General features: G+C 41.6%; 1 protein-coding gene across 3 annotated transcripts in view; it reads left to right on the top strand.

The window, feature by feature from the left end:
• dlgap1b (discs, large (Drosophila) homolog-associated protein 1b) overlaps positions 1-22,446 on the top strand; it is an 88,951-nt gene that overhangs the window by 49,345 nt on the left and 17,160 nt on the right. For all 3 annotated transcript variants that reach the window (XM_046057498.1, XM_046064996.1, XM_046072724.1), the window contains exons 4-6: positions 1,302-1,516; positions 6,444-6,621; positions 8,397-8,652. In XM_046057498.1, coding sequence (XP_045913454.1) covers positions 1,302-1,516; positions 6,444-6,621; positions 8,397-8,652 — 649 coding nt within the window. The remainder of the gene's footprint in view (positions 1-1,301; positions 1,517-6,443; positions 6,622-8,396; positions 8,653-22,446) is intronic.

The raw sequence follows: 22,446 nt of genomic DNA, 5'->3' as shown, positions 1-22,446 counted from the left end.
TAGGGTGTACGTGTTTGTGTGTGTGTGTGTGTGTGTGTGTGTGTGTGTGTGTGTGTGTGTGTGTATGTTTGTGTGTCTGAGGTAGGAAAAGGACCAAAAGAGAGTAAATAAGGGCAACAGAGGAGGGTGTGAATGGAGAAACGAAAAGGCAGAAAGCGAGAGGGAGCACAAAGGACAGAGAAAGTTCTGTGTGGCCATGCATTTTAACAGCCTGGAAAACACTGCAAGCAGATCAAGGAAGGATGTTGTAGCTGCAGTACGGCAACATTTCTCCCACCCTAAAAGAGCCATCGCTTTTTTCTAGAGATAGAGACGGGAGGGAAAAAACAGGCTTTCAAGGAGAGCAGCCTGACGAGTTGGTCTGCAGACGTTTTTACTTAAAACAAGGCGCTGACATGCTATTTGCTTCACCTTCTGGGAAGGGATCTTGTAATTTGATGTTCACACATACATGTGCACCCCGCGACCCTGTACGCAGGATAAGCGGTTGACGATGGATGGATGGATGGACATACATGTGCACACATGCACACATGTAAATGGCTGCCTACCCTTCTCAACATTCACAGGTTGGAACACATGTAATACGCTGCATTATGCTGTGTGGATGATAGGATTAAAAAGCATGACTTCATTTCGTTTGACATCATCACAGACCCGGTCTTTCCCAAAATGTTAACACAGTCTGTAGTTGCCCCTGACATCAAAGTCAGCTTGGTTTCCTAGCTAGGCACCAGTCTGTTGAATGATTGTCATGTACTTTTTTCTCGCTCTGTATCTCATTTCTTTCACTTCAGAGCTGGTGCACTAACAGCGACTCACATTGGGACTGCAGTGGTTCTGCTGAACAAAACCCCCTTTGTTTTCCCTCTCTCTCCATGTCTGCCGTCTTTGACTCTCTCTCTCTCTTTTAGATTAGGGTTGGGAAGATAGCTTTACCTCCCTTTATTTTTACCTTCATTAGTGTGTATGAAAAGTCAGGAGAGCACACAGAGGCCACGGTACTGCAACATTTTGTCAAAACAATTAATTCCTTGCATTTGATATGCCGCATGCAGCACAGGACAGACAAAAGAAGGCCTCCGGCACTCACAAACTTATGGTATGATCAAGGCAGATCTTGCATTGATAATGTTACTATTTAATCTTTTAAGGCATGAAGTGGTATTTATATCAGGTCAGGGTAAAAATGTTGCAGCCTTGCTTTTTTTCCCACGTAAGTGCATCTGAATGAGCTCTCGTGTCTTGAGGGTGACTTGGTGTTCGCTCTGTCTTCACCTCATCTCACCACATCTCTATAGGTGCCTCAGGACGACTGGAGCGGTTTCTCTCCATTGGGAAAGGATGATGAGATCCCATGCCGGCGGATGCGCAGTGGCAGCTACATCAAGGCCATGGCAGAGGAAGACAGCGGCGACTCGGACTACAGCCCCAAACCCTCACCGAAGGTCCAGGCACGACGTGCCAGCTACCTGAAGGCCACACAGCCGTCCCTCACAGAGATGACCACGCTCAAGTAAGTGTGTGTTAGGCAAATGATTCTTTTTATTATCAATTATTATATATTAATATCACTATTTCCCAGGTGATGTCTTCATATTACTTCCCCCTGCCAACCAATAGACCAAAATCCAAAAATATTACATTGACAATTATATAAAACAGCAAATCCTCACATTTAAGAAGCTTGAGCCAATGAATGTTTTTTTGTTTGCATTTTTGTTTGAAAAATTAATTGTTTTGCAAAAATTGTAATACATTTTCTGTCATCACCCTAATTGTTTCATTTATTCATGTAGAAAGTGATCATGTGTGGTGTAACTGTATGCCTGTCTGTATATTATGTTTGAGCGTGTATGCAGTACATGCTTCTGAACATAATGTTCAGGTGTTCACATACTGTGCAGTTTCAGTGAAACAGACAGATGACGGGAATGAAAGAGAAAAAGACAAACAGAACTCCAGTGTCTGCCCCGCAGCAGTCTGGCTTTTGTGCAAGTCCCTGACTCTGTGGCCACAGCTTAATTACCTGTTCTGTGTTTACAACTCACACGTTTTTCATAGCTGCCTCTGTATCTCTATAATCACACACACACATTGACTGAGCCTTAATTGGAAATACATGATGCCTGTTCATGTACTGAAGTCAAAAATAAATGGCATGTTCTCAAGAAATGCTGGGAGTTGAGAACATGCGAGGGATATTTTCTCTCTCCCGAAGCGATTCTTTTTGAAAGATTTGAGGTTAAAAGCCGAGCCTCAGCATTTGAAGATTTTGATGAAGCTGTTTCTTGTTGCGTAAGGCTTCTCCGCTCAGCAGCATATTTTTCATAGCATGAGTTCATAAAGTATTCAGCAATTTTGGAGTCCATCAAGAAGATTTCTGACTTAGCAAAGTCTTGAAACACATCAAGATGAAAACATTGTCCACAGTTAAGTCCATGCATGTTACCTCAAGCTTACACAAGGACTTCAGTGGTAACGCTTTCTGAATTCTTTCTGAAGGAATAGGCAATTAAATTTCAGAATTACAAATTCAGAAAAGGAAGAATGTAATCTATAATAAAATAACTGGAAATTCTGGTCTCATACAATTTGGGTCTTTACATATTTGTAGTTTTTCCAATGAGGCAAAAACAACCACATCTAGGTAAGCAAACTTTTTTGGAAGAGAATGCAAGGGTGAACAATAAAATGGTACCCAAACTCTCTTGTACAATTCAGTCACATTTTATAAAGCAACTTCCTGGTTCAACTTGCTGTATTCAAGGGGTTATTACTGATATTTCAGCTATGATCACTTTCAGTTTTACCTAAAAAAATAAATCTGACTAAACAGTCAGCTTGTTTACAACCTGTCAAACTACTCGTGTGTCTTGTTCCTCTGACTTCATTGCATGTTGGTATGTGTAGACATTATGGCTAAAACTATGAAAAGACACAGGTTGTAATGAACCAGAAATGTCCTTTTGTTGATCATGACATATGTCCACCATTTTCATTACTGGACATGTAAACACATGACCTAACATACAATATTAACTCATAGCCAATGAAAATATTTTCCATCATACTGCCTTGAAACAGTGAAAGAATTGGGGACACAAGTCTCATGTTAAAGCATGGGGCTGTGACTGATTAGCTGTGTATTACGGAGAGATAAGAAGAACACCAGTGGGTGCTCAGTAACTGTTACTGGCTGCACAAACACAAGCACACATACACAACCCTTATGTAAGTGCAAGTGGCGCAGCTTGGGGCCCACTAATGACTTGAATTTGGCCCGGGGAATGCCATCATCATCTGATGGAACCCAGTGGAACAAACCAAGTTGCAGTGCTGCACATTGGAGATAGAGAATGAGGCGGGAGCAGCTGATGTCTTGATTTCACACTGTGCTTTTGGGAGCTGGCACAAGTCTGTATTACACTCCGCAATGATTAAATAATCAGCTTTGTTGTTCCATATGTCTCCAAGCCCATTCTGTGACCATCGTGTCCTTGACTAGTGATGAAGTACTCCTGAGAAGTTGTGAGATTTGTTTACTCTCACCCAATGCTAACCTTCCTCCTTAAAACACACAGTGCACGGATAAAGCATGCATTTAAACGGCTGGGATTATTCCTGGCAGATCAACAAACTCAGAAGAAAATGACATCCATTGTTGTTTCTCTCAGTCACTAACCCCAAATTCATTAATTCTTGGCCTGGATTTTATCATGCCTCCATCCCTCCAACCATAGTCTTCTGACTTTTAATCAGAAAGTGACTAGAAAGGAGAAGGTAAATGAAGGTTAGGGAAGCTGGACAGAGAATTTTCCTCAAATGAGGAAGCAGGAGGAAATGACTAACTAGAAAGATGATTTGAAGCAAGCGAGGGGACAAAGTGAGACGACGGGAAAGATGGCCAAGAAGACGAGCGAGAAAACAACTGATCCAGGATTATAAGAACACTCAGTGAGGCAGCAGAAATCAACAGACAGCTCTAGCCAGGTCTGATTCCTGACTGTCAGAGGAAAGCATGTGTTCATTAATGTCGCTTGTTCCATAGAGGGACACCCTGGGACAGGCTCAACCCCCAACCCCAGACCCCCATAGGTGGTACTGATTACAGGCTAGGTCTGCCATTCAAGTTGCCACAAAAGAAATCATTGGTCCTGCCTATAATCACCCCCACAGGGAAATCAAGAGGAGATGCAGATAATGGTGTTGGTAGATTCTTTCTTGACTTGATTCCTCTGTGCATCATCCACAGTAACAGACTCCAGATAGCTGATAGGGATTATTCTGAGGTTTGGGATGTACATTTTGATTTCTTTTCTTGGGTTAATTAATGTACCTTCTTATTTCTATTATCAACTGAGTATGGAGTCCCAGATAGAAGATTGGATATATTGTGAAATATTGTGACAGAAAGGTTGCATAGGAAAGTAGGGAGTACATAAACAATTAAGACCAAATAATAGGAAAACTAAGGACTTGATAATAACCGTAGCTAGTTAAAGATAAAAAGAAGAGTAGAATAATTGAGACACTTATTTAAGTCTGTCTGAAAACACTAGTCAGGTGCTCAAATGAGCAATGAAACAGCTCCTGCGGTTATACTTGCTATAATCATTCATTCTGTTCCTAGCAACTTCTAACGTCAGTGATGGGGGACAAAATCCACAGCCCCTTTTCTGTGCAAAAATACATTCCAAAGTTTATCTGGAGATAATATGAAGCTAGGAGAGAACTGTCTTGGGTTCAGGGGAATTGCTGCATAAAAGCCAACACAAATAAATATAAACATGTGCAAACATTAGCTTGAGATTAAACAACCAAGCAAATTAGCCACAAAGTCAACCCCTGAGATTCACATTTGAGAAGCTGTAACCAGTGAATATTTGGCATTTTTGACAAAATAATGTATTTAACAAAAAAAATTACATTTATTTAAATTAAAAATTCTGTTGATTGATCATTATTAATTAATTGTTTCAGCTCTACTTTTGACAGCCTATTAAATCTTTGTGTCGGATCTCCACATCAAAGATGTGTAAATCACTGGTTTTGGGCTACTTTCATATTCTTGATTTAGCTATGACTGCGGGGTCAGGATATGAAACAGCATATTTCTAACAAAATTGCACTTTATCTATGAATCGGTGACCAAAAAAACACCTCCCGCTTTTGCCCAACAACCCCAAAGACATTGAAACACTGGTTTATATATGCATTCACAGCACTGTCTTACTATAGAACTGTGTTGATGAATTGAACTGGCAAGCATGGGTAACCACTGAGAGCTTTGATACAGTAGCTTTCAGTCAATTCTGCTCAATATTAAAAAGCCCAGCAGACAGTGTGGCTACAAGAAGATGTATTTTAAAATTAGTAACTGTTCTTCCAAAATCATCACCTTTATTCCCATCTCAATCTGTCCTTTTATTACCCTGGTTCTCTCCACTGCCCTCTCCCCTCCATTCTTCCATCCAAGAATGAGTAATCTAGTTTGCTTTGCTGTGGTAACCACACTCTATTTTAAGGAGGAAATGCATAATTAAAGCAGACCTGACCTGGAGGCAGAGAGTCATAACAGTTGTGTGTGTGAGTGTGTGTGAGTACATGTGTACAGTATGTGTCAGTTTTCATGTTTTTATATAGTAAAATATGAGAGACAGAGTGTGAAATAAACGGGTATTGGACCTTAGGCCTTATCAGTTGATTTGCGAGTAGACAGTTGTATGTATGAGTTGTATTCATTTCTCTCCATGCACTTGTTTTCTGGAAGTTGCTTTAGTAGGCCACAATGTTAATCACGAGGAAAGACACTCAGCTTTTTAGGTTTTACTTCCCCTGATTAATGAATTGTTTAGCTGGCATCCAACTGCTGTACAACCTACACATACATTTTTTTCACATGTACACACAAATGCACAAAGGCGTGAAGCATGCTGAGCGATCGGAGTGGAGGCAGGTGAGAGCTAATGAGACACCTATTCATCATCCATGAAGCGGGGATGTGTTCGTGCATGTGTGTGTGCCTTTAGATTAAATATACCTCACAGACACACACGCTTCCTCTTCCCTCTTCTGACATATGTATGTGAGTTTTCTCACCGTTAAGTGTTTCAGAAAGTGCTTACAAGGTGCTTCAAGGAGAGACTACCTAAGCTACTGCGAGTGTTTCTCAATACAACTGCGCTTGTTGATTAGATAAGGGTGTCTCCTGAAGCAATTGTGGATTGATCCGTATCTTTGGGTTCATACACACTGCCAAGTACTTTGCAAATACCTTCTCTCATGGTCTATTCGTCACTTCATCTCTCCTGTTTCCCCCTCCCCCTCTTCCTCCCCCTTTTATCTCCTTTCTCACCTACCAAGCTCCTTTGTCTTTGCTTTGACTATTTTTTTTTTGTCCCACCGCTTTTCTCTTTTTCCTTTGCCTTCTCTTGTGGCAGAATTTCCACAGAGCACTCGCCCAAGCTACAGATTCGGAGTCACAGCTATCTGCGGGCGGTGAGTGAGGTTTCCATCAATAGGAGTTTGGACAGCTTGGACCCGGCAGGGCTGCTGGCCTCACCTAAATTCCGCTCGCGAAACGAGAGCTACATGAGAGCCATGAGCACCATCAGCCAGGTTAGTGGCACCCAGGGGCCAGTGCCTCATTGCCGTCGGCCCTTACTCCCCGTGTACCTCCACGGCAATGTCCAATAAGGTCGTGTAGGGGGGGAGGAAATCCCATCCGTAGCCATCCTAAGGCTGGAATTAACAATCAGGTCACCATCCGGCAAACTATGAACAGTATGAAAACCCCCAAACTCCCAATTAGTGTTTACGTCTGCGTGTTGTTTTCTGGAGCTTAGATGATTACAGCCGTATTCAGATTGGCTAATTAAACGGGAGGGCATGCAGAACCCCCCACCCCCCATTCCCTCCTTTACCTAAATATGCTCCTTCTGCCTCGGCATTCTTTGTGAAGCAAAATGACAGGCTAAAAATGTTCTCCTCAACGTGGCATCTGTTATATAAGTGATGGAAAACAAGAATTAGCATGCAGCCATATGAATGTTATAAATAATTAAAATTGGGATTGGGTCCAAATGATGATGGGCACTTGCCTTGATTTAATAGTTATTGAACACATTGAAGAATTGGCCAGGAAATGTGCAACAGCGGAGGTCTGTTAATGTCATGGCTGCTGCAAATATGTAAGCCATGTTAGATTTTAAACGCCGCGTGATATATTATTTGGAGTGACGGGAGCTTAGCTTACCTTTTTGCCTTGGTTAAAGTGGATATGTACTCCCCTCCAAAGCCCGGAGCAACAGTTTGCCTCACCAGTTGAATGATGGATCCTTGAGACGTCCCTTCAAGTCCTGGTACGGAGCAGGCCCAGAGGAGAATGACACACTGGATCTGGCATCTACAAAATGCCACAGAATAAATTAGGTGCTGCTGGGCTCTCTATCTCATTCACTCATGTAGACATGTAGACATGTATAGAGTGTGAACTGACAAACAAAAAAAAGAGGATTGAATCGAGGTCCACAAACCTTTCTGACTCCAAGCTCTACAGCATATGCTCACACTCCTCTCTGACTGTACACTCTTTTCACTGACAAACACTCAAATCAAATGTGTTAGTCCCTAGCGACATCCCATTCCTGTGTTTTGCTCCCTGTGCAGACACTTTATTTTATGCGGACTAGCTGAACAAGGGGAACTTCAAGGAATGGAATGGAGCTTCATGTTATCTGCCCCCACACCTCACACAACCCAATGTGTAACACACCCCCATCTCACAAGTCTGTAGCTAGAGTTTTTTTGCATTTTGAAACCTCACCCAACTCCCCAATAGTCCTAGCTTTGACACTACCCAATTCTCACCTTTAATAACAACACTTGTAGTATTCACTCTGTGGTATGGCCCTTTGAAGTTTTACCCTACAGTGATTCCTCCCCCTCATCACTCCTTGGACATTCTTTTATTTTTCTCAAATATATTTCTATTTTTAAGTATATGTAAATATTTATGTATGGCTTAAAGCTTCACGAGGCAGCGTGGAGGTTAAAATTAAAGTTAAAAAACGTACTCAGCAATTTTTGATGCGATGTGCTTAAACTGAACACAGTTGGCTTATGTTTAACAGCTGGAAACAGTCTGTGTCTTTTATTGCAGCACCCAATTTGTGATTTGTGTTTTTGTGCATAAAACTCCGGCCTGGTGAAGCTTTAATCAGTGAAATAGCTCTGTAACACTGAATCTTGCAGCACGAAGAGATGCCTCCCTGGCTTTTGCTTCCGCAATTTATTGTGTCCTGCACTGTGCTGATGTGCAACTGTGTGTGGTTTTTTCGTCTGGGTGCTTGCATGCTCGTACTGTATGTCTGCGTGCATCCACCGCTCCACAGGTGAGCGAGGTGGAGGTGAACGGGCAGATTGAGGCGGTGTGTGAGTCTGTGTTCAGTGAGATGGAGTCGCAGGCGGTGGATGCCCTGGACCTGCCCATGCCCGGCTGCTTCCGTATGCGGAGCCACAGCTACGTACGTGCCATAGAGAAAGGCTGCTCGCAGGATGAGGAAGAGGGACGCACCACAGTGGGCAACAGGAGGACCAATTCACCCCCACGTACCACCACCACTGTCAGAACCATCCAGAGCAGCACAGGTCGGTGGGAACATGCACTTGACACACAGACTCATGCGCTCATGACCATGTGTGAACATACATTATTCATAGCGGATTATAAATTGATGTGTGTGCATAAAAAGTATCTATTATAGATGTTCTGTGAGTCTAAGTTATGCAGCATGTGTATAGTGTCAACTGCAAGAAAAATAAATGAATAAGTTCTGCAATTGCTGCAGAGAGTGATTTATACTTATATAAAGATTGGACTTTGTAACAAGAGCCATCAAATCAAATTCTCTTTTTTTAAATTATCTTCTGTTGAAAACCAGTCTTGCGCTAAGTATGTTTAATAAAGGAAAGAGTTGTCTTGGTTAGCTGACTGGGGAGTAGTTTCATTTTGCAGACCCAAAGCCTCTGCATTATTATCCATCTGACCCAGTTTTCTTCTCAGATACAATATGATGAATGCAGAACTGTTTTCCCACATAAGAGCTTATTTGAGCTGTAAAGCTCAGTGGCTGCTGGGTCTTATTTTAGCCCTCTTGTGTACCTCATGGTCTGGAGCGCTCGGCTTTCCAGCATTACTGCATGCAGTATTGATGCTGAGTGGTGCTGGCATCCAGCACTGGGTGCTTCTATGTTTCTCACCGCAGATCCAAACGTCATTCCTTTGCATTGTGCACGTTGAGTCATCGTTGCCTGACGAACAACAGCTTTCTCCTCCACTCCTTTTAAATTATGCCAATTAAAAGACAGAATTTCCCCAAACCTAGCCGACAAGGTTACAGTGAGCTAATTAAACACATTTACTGCAAATTGGAAAATTGCAAAACTAGTTCAATCAATTCAAAGCGCTTAAAAGTGACTCTGAGCAAACATTTTTTTAATGCTGTTTAAGATTTGCTGCAACGGACTATCATTTCCTTCTCCAGTTTAACAAATGAGTGAAAATATGAAGTTCGGTTCCAGGATTTTTATTATTTTACATCTATTGATAATTCAGGGTAACAACGCAATTAAGGTCGCAATAGATGATTCAGTTGATTGTTCCATTGTGTGGTGGTAGTTATTGATCTATTAAAGGAGACTGATAAGATCAAGAGTGGGACATTCGGTGGCCCTTCCTCTGAGGAAGGAAGACATAATGAAGACCATCTATCAGGGGAAGTGTTGTAGGGATTAACTCTAGTTTTCAAGCCAGACAGCTGCTTTGCAGGGCTGCATGTGATATATAATCTCTATTTCTCTGACTTCCAGCTGTCTAGCTTCTCTCACATGTTTTGTAGATGCAGCTTTCTTGATCTTTAATAATTGGCTGATAATATTAATGTGCAAATGCGTGTTATGTAGCCCACACATCTGCAGCAGTAGCCTCACAGCTGTTGGCAGTTTAATGAACATCCATTTTTGGCTCCTGAGTTTGACACATGATGAATGGATGTTGTGAAGGTACAGAGAAGATATTAGAGCTGTGTAATCACTGATATTTTCACATAATGCTGCGGCTTCTAATTGATGGCAATTCCCTGTCTTGCTTACATGGCTCTATGTGATTGGTGGTCGACTTCTTTGACCGTTGACCTTCTTCTGCTCCTAACCTTAATGTATTTTGAAACCAGCTGCAAATGAGGCTCAAACAAAGGAGACAGGGAGAGTGGATTCCAGTGATATATTATGTGGAGAGCAGTTTACCGTGTTTGGTAGTGAAGGTAGGGGATTGCTTCAGATTACTGTCATAGTTGTACTACTGCACAATTCATCACCTCCTTAGATTTTCACCATTGAGTCGTCGGTCACTGTAATTAATTAGCTACCTCTCCTTTTTCTCCTCCTGGGGGAAAGTGCTGTGATTGAAGAGGAGAGGAAAAGAAGGAGATTGGAGAGAGAATAGGTAAAAGATCTCAATCTGACAACTGTTCGCCTCTCTCGTCCCTCGTGCACTACCGCCACGTTCACATATGGGAGTCAACCGACTTGGCACACTGTTCCAGCAGTGTGTGAAATACAGGCATTGGAGGTGGTCTCGGAACCTTCAATAAACACCATTTGAAAATCCTAAAATCAGAGTTTTGGGGGGTTTCAAAGATTAAGCTAATTAGTTTATATTTATCTGTAACTGCAAAGTTTTTTGCATGTTGAAACGTGAGGAACAGCACAGAAAATGCGACCGACAGTGAACAGACAGCTAATGCATATGGAGCAACTGCTAGGATGTTCAAGTTCAAGTTTCCAACATAGTCCATATATGTAAAAAGACATCACACAAGACATTTGTCATAAATCTAAACAGTGAAATCCTGAAATCCAAACTTACATCATCACAAATCAGATAAGAAACAAACACATCAAAACACCTACATGGACAACAGAGTTGATGGCTGGACTAAAAATGTTATTGAAAATTTCATTGTAAATCTGTTATGCTATTCCATATGCAAAATAAAAGTCATTATTTATCCAAAGGAAAGAATGAAAAAAGTGTTTTTTATACGTCAGACTTGGTGTAAAACAATGCAGAAGAGCCTGAAAAAGACATTGATCCTGTCAGCCAGCCAAAAGTCTTTCAAGGTGATTAAATGTTAATTTAATGCATACAGGGTTATATTGACCAGACACCGAATGGTCTAACCCCCAGTGCAATCATGCAACCAGCACTCCTCAATGTTAACAATTGACGTTATTCATTGAGTTCATATTACACTCACTATTAGTAGCCAATAACAATAGTTTGTTAGCGAACAATATTTTCCTCCTCTTTTATTAGTGTTTGTTGATGCCAGTATGAGTCTCTTTTTGGGATCAGAACAACTCCATAGAAGGACAACTGGACTGTGCATTAATAGTCAAAAGAACTGACTGGGACCAGCTGCCATTTTGAGTTGCACGACGATGTGAAACATTTTCAAGTCATAAACATGGCAGTCATTTCCATCCTTACCTCCCATACTGGAGATGTGACGTAACATCATTGTAGTACGGCATAGTGCAGTTCTCACTTCAGATTGACAGTGCCCATAGGAAAAAAAATAGCTCTTATGTATGGGCTTGCTAACAGTATGCATTATATAACCATTATATATTTATTACAGATGCTTGAAACATTCTCTTCTCTCTTTGCTCTCACATACTGTATATAAATTGCACACAACTGATGGTGTGGCTACTTCCTGTCAACTAAACAGTCACAGCTTTTTTTCTGTATTTCTACCATGCTGGAGATACCATGCATGCAGACGCTCACAAACACACACACACATTCCATCATTTCACAGGAAATCGGCTCGGAGCCCAAAGTATGAAGTAAAGACGTTGTTGTGGTGAATTTTGCATGATGTTTCAGAAAAACAGCCCGCGTTTAAGGTTTCTGCTCCCACTTGTCCCCGCGGCAAGCTGCCAAAACATCACACACACACACACAGACACACACAGACAGGTGAGAAACCTATCAGCTTCCACTTCTGCTCCACTCCAGTTTTGCCCACTGCGCTGCTCCAGCCCATTATTATTGATGATCTTTTTTATCCTGAGGAAGGAGACCGAAGTAAAGGGCCGTCCTTTGATCTCTTCTCTTTGAACGTCAAGTGGCTGTGACTGTTATTGCCTGCCTCCATGCCCACTCAAACTGTGACGTACACGCACACACGTGTCGGTAACCCGCGCAATCACTCACACCCGCATATTACTACTGCTTTGGACAGCCATGTTGGACTAGACATCAGCTCTTTTGGATCGGTTTAACAAAATCTGAAGCAGATCCTCTTTCTAAAGCTTGGGAAAATCCATAGCAATCGGTTAATGTGAGGATTTTTCAGCCTCTAAGCCCTGGCTCCTCCGCCCCGCGTCGTCTCCATTTAACATATTCATCACCTCTACACTCAGCTTTGTCTTTTCCTTCCTTGGCCTCTTACACAGCAGCTAGAACACCTGTCTTTTCAAAAGTGTGGGTAAATCAACCTGTTGTTTTACTAAGAAGAAGAATTGACCTTTAATTAGAAAGAGTGTACACACAGATCTTAAGTATATGTGCCATAGTTTTTGTTTCTCATCCTCTCACCCTTGTTTTCCCCAGCTCACTGACCTTCTGTCAATTATCCAGCCTCATTTTCCCAGCTTCTGCTTTTCAGGGGTGCTGAAGAATTGGCTGGAAAGAGTGGCTTTCTCTCCCCTAGCTTGTGTAATAGGCTACAGCACAATGTTTAATTGAATTGCTGTCCCCGAACTGAGGTGTTGTGCTCAATAAAGCATTCCTTAAGTAAGCATTTGAGGCATGCTTGACTCATTTTGCTGATGGTCTTGTCAAACACTCAGGGGAATATCACCTCTTCATTTAGCTTTCTGAGGCACCTCTGGCACACAGTTCTCACTGTGCTACCTGAACTTCTATATATGTAAATTGGCATATACAAATACATATGAAGAACTCAATGTTTACTTCTTAAAGTAGGAGTGTAGCATTTGGGGAAATACATCTATTAGCTTTCTGGCTGTGTGTTACTTGAGAAAACTGATACCACTCCCATGTTAGAATGCTATAGTTACCAACAGCAACCTTCTAACTTAGCTTAGCATAAAGGCTGTTGCCACTGTCCCAGCTCTGTCTACAGCACAGTACTACAGGATAAAATAAAGCCTGTACAACACTGCCCCCAGGGGCTCAGTGTAACACAGCACTGCACCTCTGCCCTGTCTTCCTTCACAATTTGTGCGAGTGGGCGGATGAAAAACTACCAGACAGCTTGACCCAATTAACAACAATCATTGCCATCACTGGCACATTTCCAAGACTTCTGTTCTGAGAGAGCTTGTGAGAATAAATATCTTTGGATTTCCCAGTGTGCTAAATATAAAGAATAAAAGTGGCGGGGAGACAGACCACTAAATCTGTGTGAATCAAGATCAAGCCGAGCGTTTGTCCAGATCTCCCCTCACACCTTCACCAGCCCACGTAAATTTCCAAGAGCAAGGCTGAGATTTGTTTTTCATATGTCAGGATGAGTCATATGTTATAACAGCAGAGAAAAATGCTGCTCCAGGGCACCATTTGTGTTCTCTTATGTCCCCTCTCAATGTGCGTTTAAGGAGGACTACAGGTGAGGCCCCTGTGGCAGCATTAGTTTGACAGAGCTGACCTGTGCTGTGTTTCTTTGCTCCATGCTTGCCTGTTGTGTCTGTTAACAGAGAGTGATGAGTTAAGATGAGCAAGGTCAGGAAAGAAACAATCCCTACACCTGTATGAAGTGCAGTCACGTTTTTATTGCATATGTCATATAATTATCAAGTGATCGCTTCTACAAGTTAATTCCTACAACGCAAGATAAACAACAGTATTAGGTACAGATCTAAATTGGTGCTATAAAAAGTGGTTTTAAAGTAAGTAGGTACACAATGATCTCCATGACAAGATCATATCCCCACCAATCCCCATTGCAAAAAAGCTTAAATAAAAAGTACTGTATGCAATAACAAGGGGTAACCCTGCACTAAATCCTCGCCCCTGGGTTAGAAAATGCTTAGTGCCAAATCTACACCACACTTTACTAAACCACAAGGTGGCAGTCATTAGACCATCTGAGTTTATGAGATGGCTGAGTATTTTTAGGTATATGCGTTTTAAAGTTAGTAAGACAGTCGCTCCAGCATTAGATTATTTGTTGTTATATATTTAATGTACTAAGAATCAAAAAGACAAAGTATACCAGAGAAGTTTTAATATTTGTTTTATATTTTTTGTTGTTTTTAGACTGGCACACTCAATGAGTACCTGCTTAAACTTAAGTGTGAAATAGATTAATAGTGCAACATCGCTCCCAAGTGCACAGACACATCCAAAATATGAAATCCTTAACCCTTACTTACAATTAATAATCGAATAATTCAATTCATTTGATTTTGGTATCTGAGCCCAGAACAATTTATCATTGGCAGTACCCTAGACTATATACTCAGGACATTGAGTTATTTATTAAGAATATTATTAAGAAATATATTTTCAAAAACACAGAGGCTTAAGCAGCTATAAGGAAAAGGCATAGAGGCATTACAGTAAAGTGTTCTGGATGACTATGAACAGGACTGTCCCACCCCACTGCAGAATGCGCTATTAACTATTTGTGTGGGGCGGGGGGTGCGATAAGGCGCGTCCACATCCTGGCATAAGATCCAATATCGTCAGCGAGAGTGGAGAAGGAAAAATAGGGAGAGAGAGGACTCCTGTCACCTCGCCTCGCCTCAGAGTTGCGGACTCGCAGCTTTCATGACGTTACTTCAGCGTTTCTACAGCGCGCTGCTCGGCATGTGTGACTACTGGATCCGCCTTTGTGAGTACAAGCCGCTGTTGTGTTTCTCTGCTGTTTGCGAGAGAGGCATGATGACCGGTGGCGAGCTGCGTCAAGAGAGACAGAGGCAGGACACTAGGCTGTGTTGCCTTCAAAATAAAACAAAACTAATTTGTCCTGGATGGGAGCAAGTACCAAGATGTCAAAATAAAATGATATCGGACAGCATGCAAAATAAAATTAGATAAGGATACTTACAGGGTAACAGCAGAGCCCACAATGGAAGTTAAAACAAAAATTGTAGTCTGTACCAGTGAAATATAAAGTGCGTCACTGGCCTTTACTTGGACAGCACCGACCGGAAGTTGTGTGTTTAACGTGATTCGCTTGACAGTAAAACTATCCGCGCCCAAGCAATGATATCTGCTTAATCATGGTTCACATGAAAATGGTGTTTTAAATTGTTAATATTAAAGAATAAAAATATAAACAGCTTCATTTAACCTCATTAAAATTAAAGATACAATTTAAGAAACGTAATTAATTAGTGTCATATGTACTACAAAAATTATATTTTTCAAGTTTGATTGTGATATTTCTGAACTATTATAAAGTAGATTTTTTGTTTGTTGTTTTAATTATAGTACATAAGTTTTAAATTGAATTAACTTTAAGTTAATACAATTTAATATTTTCCCTCTGGAGATATCTCCCAGGCCCTCCTCCATGTTAGCACACTGAGATTAACTTACATGCTGTTTGCTCTCCCCTCCTCTCATGGTGGCCAGGAAATGTTGAACACCTTCCAGCTCCCGGTCTATTTTGGTATCATATCTCTGATGGGAGGACAACAGGTGTGGCCTGCATCACACAGAGCAATGCCTGGCACAGCGTCACAACACACTTCTCTCGAGGGTCCAGTTATGTAGGTCAGACTCAGGGCCCCTCTGGAAATGGAGTTCGTAGAGGTTCATCCCAGACTACTGTGCTTGTTAAAGTGAGCATCCAGAGGGCAAGGGAGAAAGATGGTGAGCCCCACAGGCCTTATGGGAAAAGAGATCACTGGTGCCACTTAGTAGTTCAGTGCCTGCTTGGGTAGATGAAGGGCCCCTGCTGAACACCCTACTGTGTGACAGATGAGCAGTCTGTGGACCCACGTTTACAAACAACCATCTGTGTTTCTGTGAGTCATGCACACTCTTTAGTTCATGCTCACCACTGATGCCAGCTATGCTGCCTGCCTGCTCACCTACCAGCTTTCTATTCTCGGACAAGGCTCCAAGACACTCCCAAGCACAACATGCCATGCATGGACACACACATACTTGTACGCACATGTCCCTGGTGATCCAAGTAGGCCACAGTCATGTGGGATTATGGTGGTATCATGTAAATGACAGAGACCATCCTGCATATGAGTTAAGGCTCAGCTGTTGACATATTCACCCAGGAAGGTTTAATTATCAAGCTGTAAATAAAACCACTGCAAGTTTAAGAGCTAGTAGAACTTAATTATTGTATTTATAATACTTATTCTTATATTGTCTTACTTTCAATTAATAAGATACTAAAAATTTGATTTTTACTGTCCAATCTCTTCCTTTGTTCATATTATGTTTTTGTGCCTGTACTGTACAGTTGTTTGTTCTTAGCTGAATCTTTGGTGTACCTACTTTACCCTGAGGGATCATTAGTTTCCCTCAGTTTCATTTGGAAATTGTTCCAACCCATCAGTACTGGCTCAGAGGTATCCTGAAAACAGATTTAAGTTTAAAGGAATAGTTTGACATTTTGGGAAGTATGATTATTCGCTTTCTTGTCAAACGTTTGATGAGAAGATCGATGCCACTGTCATATCTGATCGTTGTATATGAAGCTACAGCCAGGACACTGCTAGATTAGCTCAGCATAAAGACTGGAAGCACAGGGAAACAGCTCTGTCCAAAGGTTAGAAAAATCCACCTACCAACTCCTCTAAAGCTCACTAATTAACACCTTATCCCTTGTTTTGTTTTTTAGCAAAAAAAAGAGAAACGTGAAAACACCAAGCTGTGGTGTGGACTTAAATTACTATTTCATCTGTTAGTATTATTAGCAAGAAATTAACAACTATCTTATAATCTTAAATTGACATAATATGACAATAAAAGCATATAACATTTTACTTTATATTTGCTTGATTGCAGACCCAAACAGATTACTCCATTAAGACAATTCAGTGCTTTTTTGTTCCATCTGCATGGTCAGACAAACCTTCCTGAGGAGTTTCATTACTCTTAAGTATTAGTCGAGTTATCTTGCTATTTATCTTCTGATATGCAATCTGTTAGATATACATTCATGGCCAAAAATATGAGCGCCCCTGCATGTCTGTTACATAATGCACTACTTCTCCCGGAAAACTGCTACAATTAAAAATGCTTTGGTATTCTCTTGTTTATAAATTTTGTTTGCATTGGAACACAAGCACTGAAGAGTTCTGAAGTGGCCAGCAATGAGTCCAGATCTGTAAGTCCCATAGAGCACCTGTGGAGAGATCTCAAAACAACAGCACAAAAGAAGAGTCATTTTGTCCAGTTCATTTTTGGGGTTCTGTGTGGAGTGTCTCAAATTGGCTTTTTGAGAATACCAAAGCATTTGTAATTGCAACAGTTTTCTGGGGGAAGTAGTGCATTATGTGACAGACATGCATTTTCTGTGTGTGACTAGGGACTAACATAGTCGGTCATAGCTTGCGATATTCCCCCTCTCTCTGTAACTTCCATTTTCTCTTTCTCCCAGTTCAGTTCAGTCCCCCCCCCCCCCCCCCCCCTCTCTCAAACACGCATTGTCAGTTATTTGGTCATATTTTCACAGAAACACTCACTTTTAACAGATGCTAAGACTTACACTTCTCTCTTTCACTGTGTCTTTCAAGAAGCAATTATCATGTCAAAAAAGACAGATAGTTTCACTTTTGTCATCTAGTGAAGGTATGAGGTATCTACTTTTAGAGTGACTTTAGATAGAGATGTGATAACAGGCAACTCACAAACACAGTCTCCCTGGCACATGGGTACTAAAAACAAAACAACGTGTTAAACAGCAACTATACCTCCAACTCGTGTAAAACGTCAGCCTGTTAGTTGACTGAAGTTAAAGTTAAAAATAAAACATATAGTCAAGTAAAAGTAAAAAGTCTACTTATTTAAAATATGTTTGTGTAGTTTTAGTTCTACAGTCTACAAAGACCAAAGTGTCTTTGGATCTGTCTTTCACAAAATTCCCTGCCATAGTTAGCATTTCTCTCACTCATAGTCTTTCAACTTCCCTCTTTCATCAGCCTTTTAATTCCTCTGTGCTCTGGGCAAAGTTAATTCCTGATTTCTAGTAATCCACATGAAAAGCAGAACAGAAACAGAAGAACAAAAATAAGGAGGTCAGGTGAAAAGATGGTCATTAATTAGAACTGTTACACACTAAGCTTTAAGGCCTTACAGTCCTTACCAACGCATTATCATCTCCTGTCTATGAATATGCATTGTTTTTACAGAGGCAAAAACCTCAGTTATTTAAGGATGAGCAGCTTTTATATGATGCTAGCCAAGTTACTATTGATAAATCTGAGAATTTTATTTTCAACGTCTCACTTCCCCTTCCAAGTTTTATGAGTTTACTTCATAAAATCAGAGGGCACAAAAAATAATGGGGTTTTTTTCAAACGTTGTCTGTATCTTTACTTGTGCCTGTTTAATACAGATGCTCTTTCTATCTGGCCAATTTCTAATTCAATGTTCAGAAACTGCGTATTCTGTAAGTGTGCTTGCATTTTGATGTCATGCAAAACATTCGCCCCATCCCATATGGGATGACATCTTAGAGCAACACATGTAAAAAACCTTCTAAAGTTTATCCTGATTTGATCCTTTTTCCCTCATCTCCCAGTTTTTTCCCCAAATAACTGGCTAACTTAGATGTTTTGTATGAAAATGGACCACCCACTATGCCTATTTTAGAAATCAGTCTCTGTTTTTACCTTACTAAAATAGTCTATCTATCTGTCTATCTGTCTATCTGTCTATCTCTCTATATTTCTATCACTCTCTCTCTCTCTCTCTCTCTCTCGCTTTCTCTCTCTCTCTTTCTCTATATGTAACAGGTTAAAGGATTGCTGAGCCTTTTTTAAGATGTAATATTGTTGAACCAGACTTTTATTGTGGAAATAGATATGCTGATATTTTTCTCTTGAATATTTGCATTATAACAAATAAATCAGTTTTCAGTTTTTCAATTGTGGTTTGTCTCCACTAGAGGGAGCTTCATCCCCACTTTTAGAATAAATCCAGCTCGCTTTCTGATGTTTCTCTACATTAGTGGGTCTCGGTATAGGGGAAACTCAGAAGTTTTCTCTTCCTGTCATTGCTGTCAGACATTGTTTTAGGCACATTGTATGTCTTATCAACACTTCCATTGTGTTTGCATGTATGTGTGTGTCAGACAGAGATAGAGGAGAAGAGCAAGGAAAATGAGTGATTAGTGTGTGAGATACTGTAACCCTGAAACATGACTGACAGTCATGCTTTGCTTGATGTATATTTGCCTGAGAGACATGGAGATCAAACGATGTTCACTGAGTGCGTTGCGCAGGAATGCTCCTTTGAGCTCCATCAATCCCTCCTGAGAGAGAGAGAGAGAGAGAGAGAGAGAGAGAGATACTAGTTCTCTATTTCCTGCTCTGGTGTTAATTACAGGGACAGATAAAGCCCTGCCTAAGCAATGTATGCCGCTGCATGTGAAATACACCTGTGTGTCAGTGGATCAAAGCTGCCATCCTCTAAGGTGGAATTATTATTCAAAGAGGGGATGTAAATTAAATAGCACTCTGGTGTCATCTGTCTCTCAGATTCTCTCTGTTGAGCTCTCTCTCTCACACACACACACACCTTAATAATGTTGTCATTCCACGCTCTTTGATGGTGCAAGTAGGTGTGTTTGACAGGAAACAAGGGCTGGATCGAGGCATGTGGTGACACAGTAGCACATGCACTGCATAAATGTGGGGTAAAAAGAAGAAATACAGCCGTACCTCGACGCATCTTTGGGTGTGTGCGCATACATGTGAACGTACAATGTCAAAGTGCCTGTGTGTGGCTTCTCCGTTCGCAGCTGTGGGATCAAGCCCGAACTGGGAGCTCGATGTGGGTAAACTGTGATTTGGCTATCTCTCTTCCTGGAGGAGATAAATCCTCGCCATGCTGGTGTGTCAGCCACTCAGTAATTACTTCATCCTGTCACGACTGTCTGAGAATGCAAGCCAGTGGGAACTTGCACTGTCGCTCTTTCATTGACACCAGGGGGAAAACACTCTCACAGCGTCTCTTGAGTGTCAGCTTAAGGGTGTTGGTTACCAGATGAACAGATGCAATATATAATTTGTCATTATACGCTTAAACTTTGATCTTCCTGCTAAATTCAATAATCTAATTGTGACTGACTCATTTGAAGTAAATCAAGTTCCCGTGATCCTGCTGTAAGCAAGGAAAAGACAAAACTCTTGTCTTTCAATATGAAATCTTTCACTAGATGTCATCATAGCCTCAGCAGCTTGGAAGCATGTTGCCAGTCAAATTTGTGTAATACGGTCCTACCTGTAAGTGTGGAATATGGACCAAATAATGCGATACAACAATGTGATCCAAAGTAACAAATGCAGATGAATTGCACCTGTAGGCACTTGCTGAATATTTGTGCAGAAATTGCTATATCATAAAATCAATCATGTGTAATTATTGTGAATTTCCATGGCCTGTACATGCTGTACATGTAAAGCAGGATAAAAGTCAATAGGATAAATCTGCAGGACTCTGCAGAAGCTTTTGTTAGTGGCTGTTAGGTGTATAGGTTGGCTTACGACTTAATTGGTGCCAGTTTGTTATGGCCTGGAATGCTTTGATTTAAGCCATTTAGGCAGGAACAGTGGCGTTTGGATATCTTTTGACACAGGAAGCACAAGCAAGAGAATGTCATTCATTCCTCGCCTCCTGCTCTTGGTTTGAAAAATGAGAGACGTGGGAAAAGGAGAGGGGTGCAGGGAGGAGCTGACAGGGCTACGGCAAACAAAGAATGGCTGCAGCAGTGGACCCCTGCTGTCCCCCAACTCTGCAGAAAACACAAATATACCAGTTTCCTGCTAAAAAGCAAGAACCTATAGTTTACTTTGAGGATTACTTTCCCAAATGTCGAGATGTAAACAGCCCATTTGGCGTGTCTGATCAAGTGGACAGGGGCTGCTCTGTCAGGTAGGGGCTGTCCCACTCCTCCCATTTTGCTCTTCCTGTCTGTGTTTTGGCATCAGACGGAGCAAAGGAAAAGCAAAGCCCTGAAAGGATTTCCTCAGTGTTGACTGTGGATGATCCTCATGGCTCCTAAACGCTAAAGCTGGGCAAGGCAGGGCTCGCAAACTCAAAGCCCCGGGTGAATGCAAAACACCGGAGGAGTTAAATCTCCTCCAAGGAGATTGTTTTTTTTCAAGGGTAAAAAAATGTAAAGGCAAACATGTTTTTTGCTCTGTTCTCTTGACAGAATATTGAAAGTTTTGAGACTTTACTTGACAGCTAAATTGCGTGGTTGAGATGTTGCTTTCACTGTTCAGGGGGGGAGGGAGTATGTTGGAGAACGGTGCAAGGCTGTAAGTGGGTGGTTTGGGTTGTACAGTGTGGGAGGCCAGGCACCAGTGCAAATTAAAGACTTCTCTGTGAAAGTCCCAAACAGTAATGCAGTAATGTGTGTGTGTGTGTGTGTGTGTGTGTGTCTGTCTGAGTGACTGAGCCTGTGTGCAAGCGGCTGACGAGGAATAGACCCAGCCCTCCCTCTTTTATTTTTTTTAACCAGTCATTAAAAATAAGCTACAACTCACCCTGGAACACACTGAGAGACAGCGAGAGGGAGAGAAAGAATGCTTCTCCTCTTTCTCCTCCCTTTCTTTGAGCTTTGCTGCTTCACTAACCAAGTAAAACAGGGAGGAAAGGAGAGGAGGGGGAGGTTGTGTTCAAGGGGGACTGATTCCACTCAGAGGTTTTTAAGAGGCACACTCAGACCCCTCCCCCGTATAAAGAGTAGGATTTTTTTTCTGTCCAGGAGGGGAGAGAGAGAAAGAGATGAATGGGGAAAGGAATGCAGGAGACAAACGAGCACTCTCGGCAGGAGAGTGGGAATGTTTGAGAGACCATTGTTCCTCCCCCATAAGATTCTGCAGGGAGTGGATGTAAACACATTGGAAGAGAGGAAGAGTGGTGTGAAAAGTCACACCTGAGAGGCAGATAGAGCTCTGTAGCATGTACTCAGATATCTGTACTCAGATATTCATATTTACTCTGATACATGCTGTCTGCATTGCCCGCCACACACACAGATGCACATACATGCACCCAGTGCCTATAGCTGGCATCTCGGCTTTCCCCCCGCCCCTTCAACAGGATGTATAGGGTCAGAGGGTCAGGACTGGAAACCACAAAAGACAGTATGCGTCAGTATAGTCTGGTTCTTGTTCCAACCCCCCCCCCCCCCCCCCCCCCCC

Source organism: Micropterus dolomieu, linkage group LG01, assembly GCF_021292245.1.
Source record: "Micropterus dolomieu isolate WLL.071019.BEF.003 ecotype Adirondacks linkage group LG01, ASM2129224v1, whole genome shotgun sequence".
In the NCBI taxonomy this organism is placed as follows: Eukaryota; Metazoa; Chordata; class Actinopteri; order Centrarchiformes; family Centrarchidae; genus Micropterus; species Micropterus dolomieu.
This window is presented reverse-complemented; position numbering and strand designations above follow the sequence as displayed.